The 11,869-nt window shown below is 45.4% G+C and overlaps 1 protein-coding gene across 1 annotated transcript in view; it reads left to right on the top strand.

Moving 5' to 3' along the window:
- The first annotated feature begins 966 nt into the window (after nucleotides 1-966).
- The window catches only part of ABCG1 (ATP binding cassette subfamily G member 1), a 64,411-nt gene continuing 53,508 nt past the window's right edge, over nucleotides 967-11,869 (top strand). The window contains exons 1-2 of the mRNA XM_054186927.1: nucleotides 967-1,099; nucleotides 4,430-4,673. Coding sequence (XP_054042902.1) covers nucleotides 1,058-1,099; nucleotides 4,430-4,673 — 286 coding nt within the window. The 5' untranslated portion in view covers nucleotides 967-1,057. The remainder of the gene's footprint in view (nucleotides 1,100-4,429; nucleotides 4,674-11,869) is intronic.

Here is an 11,869-nt window from a genome sequence, read left to right as displayed (position 1 = left end):
CTCATTAGGAAGCCAGGGCGCGAGCTGTGCCAGTCTGGAGTGTGGAGGCCATGTGTTATGGTTTGAGAAACCCATAACAATTTATTGCCATTTAGACAATTATTCTATCACCTGATGACCCCTCCCCACCCGGGAGGAAAACATGGCAATATGAGGGTTGAAATATAAATAGATTTAATAGGATAAGACTACATAATTAACAACAATACTAAAGAAACAATATTGGTCCTGATACCAATATAAAATATACAAGGATTATACTTGGCCAATTCTATCAGCAGGAAGCTGTGCGCTCCCAGCCGTGGAAAGCAAATGTCGGACACTGTGAGCGCTACGGCTTCAGGAAGAAGGGAAGGGATCAGGGGTCAGGCACCGGGGCAAGAAGTTCTCCGGATCGCAGCCATCACAGAAGAGAAGAAACTCCTCAGCAAACTTTCTAATTTATATTGAATGTGATGTTCACGGTATGAAATAACCCTGTTGGCCAGCCTGGGCCAAGCGCCTGGGTCTCACTCCTCCTCATCCCCGCACCTGGCAAGGCTTGAAAACACTGAGACCTTGAATCTCACAAAGCCTAGCTGGCTGTGAAGTAAATATTTTCACGAATTCAGACACCGGAGTCTTCTAAAAGCGCAGTTTTCCCCAGCATTAGAAGAGAAATTAGTCCTGCGTCGCTCAAACCGGGACAGCACACCCGGCAGCTCTCCTCAGGGATGCCCCTACCTTCGCCCGCTCCCCTGGAGCAGCGTCCGCCGACTTGTTTCGGCGAGAGGGGAAGAAACCCACGGCCGTCCCGGTGCGTACAGCGCGGACGCGCAGCCCACGCCTCCCCCCTGCGCCCCGGTGGGCTGGGGACCCCCGGCCGGCTCCCCGCGGCGCCGGCGGGCGGGGGCCGGGTCGGAGGCGGCCCCAGGGCGGCGGGAGGCCGTTCCCTCCCTCCCTGCCCGCCCGCCTGCCTCGCGCAGCCAGTCTTGGGCGGAGAGGCGGCACTCGAGGGCTCGGTGCGGAGCCGGCGGAACGGGAGCCGCCGCCAGCAGCCGGGCGGGCAGCGGGGCACATGGCATGTCTGATGGCGGCTTTCTCCCTGGGCACCGCTTTGGTAAGGCGGGGGCCGCGGCCAGGGGCGGGCGGGCGGTGGGGGGACGGAGCGAGGGCTCCGCGGGGCGCCTTTCCCCTGTCCCTGAGGGAAAACCGGGGCTGGTCGGCCGCGTCCCGCCGCGGGAGGTGGGGGCGTTGCGGGGTGGGGGGCAGCCCCCCATCGCTGGGCGGCCGCGGTGTCTTGAGGGGATGTCGGAGCTTGACCGCTGGTTACCTCCGGGCTGTGGCTGAGGGATTAGCGGCGGCTCCGAGCATGCTCCCTGCGCCGCTGCGCCCCGCCGCTTTCCAAACAGATTTGCGGAGGGACCGTAACCTTTGCACATAACGCCCGGGGACGGTGGGGGGGACACGGACTCGGCCGGGGAAGGAGCGGGCAGAGCCAGCGGGACCGTCCTGCCGCGGTGAGCGGGCGGGAGGGGGCGGGCGCCCGTGCCCGCTGGGCGCCCGGGAGCGGTCCGGCTCCTCACGGGGTGGGGGGTAGGCGAATAACGACCATAGCGGGAATAAAGCTGTGTCTGGGGGGCTGAAATGGAGAGGAGTTGGTTGGTGTTGGTGGACATGGGAAGGGAGTTGGGGAGTGTTTTAGGAGCAGTTCCGCAGGGCTCCGGTAAGTCTGTGGCTGTGGTAGCCACCGGGGTTGCCCACCTCCTCGCAAGCAGGGGTGATCCCGCGGCTGGGAGCCGTCTCCACCACCCCAGGGGCTCGGGGGGGGAGGGATCCTCAGCCCTGGGGTGTGCCCCCTCCCTGGTCCCTAGGCGGAGGATCGTCGCCCATAGCTTGTGGTCCCTGGAGGGGCTTCCTCGCCCGTAGCAGGTGGTCCCTGGGCAGAGGATCCTCATCCATACCTTGTGGTCCCTGGAGGGGGTGGGGATCCTCACCCATAGCAGGTGGTCATTGGAGGGGGGGGAAATCCTCTCCCATAGCAGGTCCTGGGGGGGATATCCTCGGCCGTAGCAGGTGGTCCTAGGGGGAGGGGGTGTCCTTGCCCATAGCAGGTGGCCCCTGGAGGGTGGGGGGGATCCTTGCTTATAGCAGGTGGCCCGTGGGGGGTGAATCCTTGCCCATAGCAGGTGGTCTCCAGGGGGCGGGGGGATGTCCTTGCCCATAGCAGGTGGTCCCTGAGGGGAGGCAAGCGTGTGATGGAGGGCTGGGAGGATTCTGTCACTGTCTACTGAAAACAGGCATTTCAGTCCACTGGGTGATTGAATTGGTTTGTTTAATGTCTCGGGAACTACAGTCTCTGGCTTCATACTTCCGGATGATTAAGTAGGCAGAGCCAAGGACCTTGTCCAAAGGATGTTTCTTTTTGAATTGTCCAAACGATGTTTCTTTTTGAATTGATCTGAACTGGAGAAGCTCCGACTGTCCCCTGAATACTCAAGGTGACTTGCTCATTGAGAATTAGTTTTTGGATATTCCCTCTGGCGTGTGAAGGTGCTCAGTGGTTCCTCTGAACCACGCAGTTTATGAGTGCCAAAGTAAGCTTTGAAAACATTCAGGAAAGAATGTTGTTAACTCACCTTCTCTTATTTTTTAGGGAAGAGGGAGGTTCCCTTACTTTAATTGTTCAGTTCTAAGGTGTTTCTCATTACTCGTGTTATGTTCAAATTACATGCCATTACAGTCAACTATTTAAGAAATTGGCAGTAAGTGTTACTGGATACCTGACCTCTGAGTAAGTTGAGAGCACGATTAAAATAGCTTTCTTGAGAAAATGTGGTAAGCAGAGCTGATTTTTACATCCAGAACTTGGGGCTTGTGCTTGGAAGAACCTAAAGACACTAGCTGTATAGTGGTTATGTAGGACTTTTGGCCTTTTTTTTTAAATGTTTTTCATCAGCCTTCATGACAAGTGACAGATCTGAGCAGCACTGCTTTTGCAACGTATATGGGAAGGCCACTAACCGTGACAGAGAGGGTGAAAGTGGCGCAGTGAAAATGAGGCAATGTGACTTCTTGGTTGCATTGGAGGACAAGTAGGGGGACACAGTGGCATGAGCTACAGCTCTTTATTTGAGGGTGTTCAACGCTGATACCTTGAAAAGTAGTGCAGCACATCTCGTTTCCAAGAGATACCTTTGGGGACATGTAGGTTGTTGGGCAGATGTGACAGTATAGAAAGCCTAGCACATAATCCAGCTACAGAAGTCTGTTCCAATACAGATCTGCCTTAAAAATACTAAATTTTCTAATAAACAGCTGTCCAAATTTTTGGCCCTGCTTATGACATACGCCAAACAAACAGCCTCTGAACTGTTCAAAATCCTGTTTAGCTGAAGAAGTCATGATTGTTTTACCTCTGGCTTTAAACTCATCCTGTTGATATTTGCCTGCAAGGTGCCCATGCAGGTAAAAGGAATAGAAGAAATTCGGAGTTTTGTGTGCATAATAAAAAAGAAGAGAAAGGCAGGTGGCAGGCCATTGTCATGGTCAGGAGAGGAGGGGAAAGAGATTCAGTCCAAAAAATGACAAGTGGAATGGCACTGAGTGCTACGGCGAGGACAGCATAGTAAGAGGTATGGCTGTTAGCATAAAGTGTTGACCTTACAGTGTCAGCGGTGCAAGTACTGGAGCAAGGTTTAATATGTTTATGTAGCTGATAAGATTTCCATTAGGGTTCACTGTGAAGCAAAGAAAGTGTGCAGGGATTTCGGGTAGAAATCACTGTGCTTTCCTAACAGATCTCTAGGAAAGAAGTTGTACTGTTCCAGGTTGCAAAGTCTCCAGAACTATCAGTGCAGGAGCAAATGAGGCACAAAATAGTACATTTCAGAATTTGCAGAAATATGACTTGTGCAGTTTCACATTTACAGAATTATATTCTGATCTAAAGGAATAAGAGCTCTTAGACTTTTTGAGTGGTTGTCTTTTGAAATGTCTGCACAAATAATAGTTCAGCTCGCTCCCTTCCCCCTTCAGCTCTGTCCTAATATAAGCCCTGGAATCAGAGTAACCAGAACCAAATTCTTTCAGTGCATGAGAAACCAAATACAATGGGGACTGAACTTACAAATGTTGTATTAATCTGGTGCAAGAACTACTCTGTTCTGAAGATACTAATGTACTGTGCATATACTCATCGAGAGGAAACTGGTGCTAAAGGAACTGCCCTTTGTGTGCTGCAAGTGCAAGAGCTCTTTTACCTCTTCTGTCAAGACACTGGCAGAACAAACAAAAGATTGATTTATTTTTTTTCCCTTTCACCTTTCAGCGCATTACTGTGCTGGATTCTTATGTTATTTAAATAATAATTCTAATGAAGAAGGCTTTGAAATCTGTTCCTGAACTAAAGTCTGTGAACTTTGTCCTTCCTCCAACTTTTCCCCTCTAGAACGGCAGCAGTTCTGCTTGTACCATGGCCGAGCCAAAGTCAGTGTGTGTTTCAGTGGATGAAGTCGTCTCAAATGGCACAGACAATCAAGACATTCGACTGATGAATGGACATTTAAAAAAGGTGGACAATACTCTGACAGAAGCTCATCGTTTCTCCTACCTACCCCGCAGACCAGCTGTGAATATCGAGTTTAAAGAACTGTCATACTCTGTCCAAGAAGGGCCATGGTGGAGGAAGAAAGGTGAGGAAAACTTAATGTTTTGTCTAACATACAAATATTATTGCCCATGTGGGTGGTCACGATAGGTGGAACGACTCTGTTGTGGATTGCGAAGCAAAGAGAGTAAAGGGAGCTTTTTGCTTGGCTTCTTGATACAGCCACTGCCCCGCAGCTGGCCCCGGTGAACTTTCACAGAGCCTGATGCAGTGGGGTGTCCAGCCCCTTGCACTTCAAGAAACTGTAGATGCGGTAGTTCATACAACTGCTGATTTTTGCCTCACAATTCTAAAGTATCTGAAGTAAATATAGTATTGCTGCGCTGCCAAATAGCTGTCCTGTGATCTTGCATGTCTACAGTGTATTGCTGAGGGTGGGTAGAGCGTGCAGTAGTTTAAAGATGGGGGTGAGGGGAAAGAGGATGCTTTTTTCACTTTTGTGATTGGTTGTTTTGTGAAATGGTAATTTCTTCAGTAGTCTTTCAGAACAGCATGCTTTTCAGAATTTCAGAAGGCATTTGAATCCAGAATAAAAATTACTCTCTTAAAACACTGTGTTTGGAAATAAATGCTGCGGGCTATAGGGATGTCAGCCCATCCATGTCTCTTGGTGTTCCACAATGCGTCTCTCTAAGCTTACCATTTCTTTTAACTGATGAAATCACTGGCTACTGCTAGGACTGGATCCTGAGGTTTAGCCAAGGACCAGGATGCTCTTGCTAGCTACTTGGCTAATAATACACAGCAAAGAGTTCACAGCCTACAACACAGGGCACACTAAAGCGATGCAGATGTTGAATGCATCTCAAGGAAGTGAAGTGTTATCACCTTGCTCTCACAATTCAGTTTCACTTATAGCTGGTTCTGTGACAGTGACAATGACAATTCTTCTGTTACTGATTTACTGATGGGAGTAAGGAGGGCATATTCAGCTCTCTTCTTCATACGTTTCTGGTCTATTCCAGTTCTGAAAGGTGGGTGTAAGGTGGCTCTGTCATTTTTCATTGGCTTTGCGTTCGTCCTTTTTATACCTTCATCTGCTTTGTGTAGCCATGTGTTTCCTAGAGAGTTTTTGGTTTTTGTGTGTATGTGTGACTAGCCATCTCTGAGAGGAAAACTAGGTTGTGCAGTAAATTCCTGCTCGCAAAAAGAAGTAAGCCCAAGAGAAAATATTGAAATCTTCATGAGAATTTTGTGTACTAAATGGCATAATTGCTCTTCCTCAAGGAATTCTCTGTTAGTAATGTAAATTGGTATGGTTGTGTGTTTTAGTTCTTTTTAAGAGATAAGCCCCTGCCAATGCACCGCTCACCTGAGCCAACTTGATACCTGCACTTGCTCTGAATCTGTAAATCCACTGGCTTAAAGGTTCCACTTGAAATTGTTTAATAAAGTACATTGCTGCTGTCGGGAAATTGTGTCGTTATCACAACACCAAGGCTTTAATCATCTAAAAATGTGTGGTATGAAAAACACTGGATCTATGACCATGGAAGTGCTACTGTATGTGGACAGCCTGTGCATACAGTTGTTAATTTGTTGAAGGATGTGCAAACTTGAGGCTCTAAAGGGTTTTTCAACATCAAAACTTTATGTACACACACCTGCATTTTTTTAATTCTTTATTAAAATTGCATGTAGCCATACTGTCCATAGGAGGACAGCTTGGTTTGACAGCAACTGTCGTACATTCAAAATTATTTGTTGTCCTATCAGAGCGAACTCCAACGTTGAAGTCTGTCTTTTTCTTCCACAAAATGGAACTATGCCAAAGTGTCTTTGTAAGGTTTAAAAGCTTGAGGTTTTTAACTGTATCTCTTTCTTATTGGCCAAAACTTATAGAGGGGTTCTAGACTAAAAACCACTGTCCACATTTGCTGACATATCTGAGTGACTTGACTTGAACAAAATGGCCCATCCTGTCAAAATACCCCGCTGCTGAAAAGGACCAGTTGCGGTATTTAGCTCTAGGGCACGGCTGGCTATGACTGTGTCAATAAACTTCGATTTGAAGGAAGAGATTAAACTTTTCTGGCTATCTGTGAGCAGGAGTTCATATTCTCTTCCCCTGGTCTTGCACCATATGTCTTTCCTCGGACCACTAAGGACAGCCTCTGAGTGGCTGTGGAGGCATGCTGTCTGCCAGCAGGTCTTGGCACTCTTCTAGCCAAGGATCTAAAAAAGACGTGGGGGGTTTTTATAGTCAATGCCAAGCTGAATATGAGCCAAAGTGTACTCTCACTGCAAGTTAGGTAAACCACACAATAAGCTACCTTTGGAGAACCTGGCCAGATAGAGGCAAGTTGTTGTCCTTCTCAACATCGGTAAGAGCACAACTGGAATACTGTGTCCAGTTTGGGGCCCTTCAGATCAACAGAGATATTGGGAAGCTGGAAGGGGTCTGTCAGAGGGGTAAAAAGTTGGTCAGGGGACCTGCGAAGAGAGGCTGAGGAAGCTGGGCTTGTTCTGACTAGTAAAGGGGAAGCTGGGGGATGATCTCATTCTGGCCTGGAACTACTTAGAGGGCAGTTAGAAAGGCAGTGAAGCCAAACTCTTGTCGGTAGTGACAGCTTATACCCAAGAGCCAAAGGCCAGATAATGCAGTTGGGTGGCTTCTGGTGGACGTTAGGAAATACCCATTCATCAGGAGGTAGGTGCAACACTGGGATGGATCACCAAGAGACGGTGTGCTTTTATTCATGCCAGGGGGTGTAGAAAATTTGGCTGGGCAGAGCCATAGCTGACCTGATCTTATGTTGGTGATCGTCTTGCTTTGAGCAGAAGGCTGGACTAGGTGACCTCCAAAGGTTCTTTCCAAGCATCACTTCTATGATTCAGTGAATTGCTAGCCAGATTACAGAAACCTTCTATAAGCAAACTTTCCTCCCAGCCATGTTCTCTGCTCCAGGGACTGAGCCAATGTATTGCTTTTAATAGAAAGGGTTTTCCATTAGAGAAATAGAAAACGGAATTGTTTCAAATGAGGGTAAGGACTGAACTGTCAGATTCCTTGAATTGTTTTAGTGGTTCTGCAGTAGAATTGTTTGTGTGCAATTTGGGATAGCTCTATTTAAAACTCGTGGGCTTGTAGGTTAATACATTACACGTAAAACTGGCACTTTGCAATGGATTTTAATCTATCTCTGCTCAACAACAGCGTAATATTGTGTCTTGAAACACTGGTGGTTGTTTCATCTCTACACTCCTTGTGGGTTCCCTGTGCTAAAAAGATCTGTCATTGCCATGATGTGAAATTTTTAAATGCACTTTTTTATGAGAAGTGTAGCAGAAAACATATTCCTGAAAGTAGGAAGTCCAGTGTAGAAAATGCAACTGATTTTTAAAAAACAGTAAACTTCTTTGCACAAGCTGAAAAAAAAAATAAAATGGGAGATGTTTCTTAGTTCACATTGTTCTTGGGTGCTGTTTGTGACAATAAGCAATAAGGAATGCTGTTATGAAAATGTGCCTTCTGAATTAATGGTGTTTCTATTCTGAAACCGAGCTTGGAAAAAAAATTCTGCTATTTCTACATCTTTCTCCATCACTGTAATGAATTAGTTAAAACCTTTCATGAGTGTTGTATCAGAAAAGGAGAAGTATAGTTTCATTGCAAAGGCAATTTGTGACATTATGTTGAAGAGGAATTCAACTAAGGAGCAACAACAAAAAATGTACTCCCTTCAGTAAAAATGGTATTGTGAAGGTTAGGCTCTAAATTAACAAAAGGAGGAATAATTATTAATGCTGCCATTGTGTTCTGTACTTAGCTGCATTGTTCAGACAATGAAACTCATGGTATGTAACATCATTTACTTTTTTAATTAAAAGCAAAAAGAAATGTGAATTTGCATTGCTTGTCAACAACAAAGCAGCTAAATAAGCCATCGTAGACTTCAAATTAGAATTTTTCATTGATTTGTGTCAGCCTTAAAAGGCCTAATTTATCTCTTAAATCTCATTTTCTCTTTAAAAATAAGGATGGGATTTTCATTCTCAGATTTATATGATAAATGCAGTTCTACTCACTTTAATGAGGTTTTATCAAATTCATAGCAAAGATTGGTATGACTTTGGACCTGATTCATTCATGGTGTAATTCCTCTTGAAATCAGTGGTATTAACAGGGAAGGAATCTGGTAGGTGAGTCCTTGATCAAAGCAGCTGTACCTGACCCATTCCACTCAGTAGGAGTTCTTACCAGTATGTAAATTTGGAAAAGGTTACAGAGATAAAAGTTTCAGAAGGTCTCAGATGACTTTGGCATTTTCTCCATAAAGTGTTTAGGGGATTAGTCAACTGGTAGAATTAACTTTTGGAGGAAAGAGACTGATAAGCGATTTAATCCAGATCTTGTGAGGGTAGGGATCTTCCATAACCAAAAATGCATCTTGATCTTTCAGCCTTTGTTGAAGCATGTGCCAGGGGTCTCCTGCAGTCAGCAAGGTTCCAGACTCACGTAAGAGAGCTGCAGGACTGCTGGAGCAGAGATGGTGTGTTGTAAGATTAAGACGAACTGGAAAAGCCAGAAAAAAGAAACTTCGTCACACAAAGAAATAATAGGGCCACTTAGTCCGAGATTGCCTTCTCCTTTCTTTGAGGATGAAGGAGCTGGCTGGCTTGGAGGGGAAGAAAAAGAGGAGAGTCTTCTGTTAGATCCAGTGTGGCCTTCTTAAATGAGGAAAAGCAAGATCCGCAGAGCTTCGGAACAAATTGTGGCCACAATTTCAGTGTCTTGTCACAAAGGCATTTATCTAAGAGTTGGGAGAGAGAGATCTGAAAGCAGATCTTATCTTGGCTTCTGAACTGTCTGTTTAAACTGCAATTTGAAATGCAAACCACAGAAACATATATTGGTTTTACTAGTTTATAGAAAAATTGTAGACACATAGGTTTTAATTTTAGGAGTGCCTGAAAACTGCAAGAGTATTTCAGAGGAAAGTCAGTGCCTTAGTTTTCTGCCATTTTTGTTAAAAGCATCATAAAGAATGAGTGGTTTGGGGATAAAATTATGGATAGTCCCAAATATGGAGAGGGCACAGAAGGTACTTTGGAGCCTTCTGTCTTGGTCAAATTCTTTCAGCTTTACTTTGAAAAGATATATACATTCTATATACCCACCGAAGGACACTTGTCCTGTTGTTTCTAGGTGTTTTTGTTATAATGTAGGATGGAAATGGAAACGCTGTTCCTACATAACTCGAGTGCATCCAGGAAGAAAGTAGTAATAAATTTGCTTTCAGAACTCCACAGCAACTCAGAGATTACTTTTTTTTTTCCCCCCCTCATACTTGTCAGTATTCATGGTTAATTAGGAACATTTTAGTTGGAAATTTCTCTGTTGTTATTTTTAGGACCATAATGACTCATTTGTGCTGCATTCGAGTGTAAGTTCTGGTAGGATTTGGTCTGTAGTAACCTCTGAGGGAATGGGCTCCAGCCGGTGAAAATGCGGACGGGTATTTTTATGGAGCGGTTTAGTAGCAATACAGAAATTCGTGCTCAGCAGAAAATGCAATATTTCTGTTATTTTGTGTTTGTTCTGATGTCTCAGACCCTGTGGAAACAATCAGCCAGAGAGGTGCTGTCTTTTCTCACAAGATTGCTGCTTCATAGCTTTAAGATTCAGCAGATGAAACGGCAGGAGTGGAAGGAGGGGAATGAAGGACCGTGCTTGTTCTGGATGTCTCTGTCACGTCCGATGGGGAAATACGGAGTCTTTGGGAGGTTGTTTGATATTCATGAAATGCAAAAAGTGCCCATCGCAGTCCGAGATAGTGTCATCAGAACAGCTAGATACCTAGATTTCAGCTAGGAGGTCTGTATATTATGTTAATGCTGTTCTCTGCATAAGATGGAAACAACCCACTGTCAAATCATCAGCAGGGATTTAAACAGGCTGGGTTTCACCGATTTCGCTTTGCTGCTTTGTTACGAATTAGTTCTGGTACGTGTGCTTGGACAGGCCTGTTTCTTTTTATTTAGTTAGGCTTTTTTTTTTTTTTTTTTTTTTCTGCATCCTTTCTGTGACTTCATTTAAAAGATTTCACACACCCCCACCCCCACCCCCCCCCTTTCTCGCCGGAGATATCCAAAGGCCCAAATGAAAAAGGGGAGGGGAGGATTTGCCCTAAATTATTTGCTAATCCTGGCTGGAGGAGTCGGAAAAAAGCTTGTCCTCATCCCCAGCAGGTGCACTGCGGTAGAGGTGCTGCAGGCAGGGCCCCGGCTCTCACCCGGCGCGGTTACTGGCGGGCGATGCACGGCAGTAACCCGGCGGTGATGATGTGACGGTGATGCTCTGGCCCCGCCGCCCGGGCCCTGGTTGGCTGCTCCAGGCGCTGTTGCTAAGATGGGAGGAAAAGATGCAGAACAGTAAAGCGCAAAACCCACTTAGCGAGAGAGCGTTTGGGTTTTGGTTTTTTTTTCTTTTTTTTTTTTTTTTTTTGCCTTTCTCTGACAGATGGGTTGTATTGTTTTTGTCCGTTTTTGCCTGCTGTGTCTGAGAGCAAGCGTGTTTTCATCTCAGAGAGCAGGATGTATGCAAATTGAGATCCATATGTTAGAAAGAATGAACAAGTTAAGCTGGTCGAAGTGAGCGGCGATACTAGTAAAAAGCTCTCTCGGCACACAGTTTGTGTGTTCTCTTTCAGTGAGTTAAAACGTTAGCGAAATTAAGGAAAATGAAACATGATTTTTAGCAGAGGATTTCTAAATGCGTGTCTCAACCTTGATAAAATCCATGCAGTTTTTCTTTTAACACTTAAGCTGTCTCAAGATAGTAAAAATATACCGAGTAGTCATTGTTACTGGAATAGTTCACAGAGTTTTATTAAGTGATATATAACTCTTCCTAGCATCCTCTTGCATGGGTTGTTATAAAATAGAGGTTACTGGGGACAAGTCTTGGTCATCGCCTTTGTCCGATCCTTCTACTGTTTCCCAACTGAATATGACAGCTGAGTATGACCTAACTTCAACATTACTTTTTTTCCTCTATTCAGAACCCATTGTTATTGCTGTGGGTTTGTTTTGGGGTGTTTTTTTGTGCCTGGAGCTTTTTTTGGAAATGTGTCTGAGTTTGACTCAGTGAGTTTTGGTCACCGAGTGTTTGTGTGAGTAGAACATATTTTTCTTCTTTCTCTTTGCCATATTGTTTATTGAAGCTGAGCATAACAATGACCTGAATGTTTCTCATTCTAGGTAATGTTTTAATACAAT

Source organism: Rissa tridactyla, chromosome 1 (genome assembly GCF_028500815.1).
Source record: "Rissa tridactyla isolate bRisTri1 chromosome 1, bRisTri1.patW.cur.20221130, whole genome shotgun sequence".
Lineage (NCBI taxonomy): Eukaryota > Metazoa > Chordata > Aves > Charadriiformes > Laridae > Rissa > Rissa tridactyla.
This window is presented reverse-complemented; position numbering and strand designations above follow the sequence as displayed.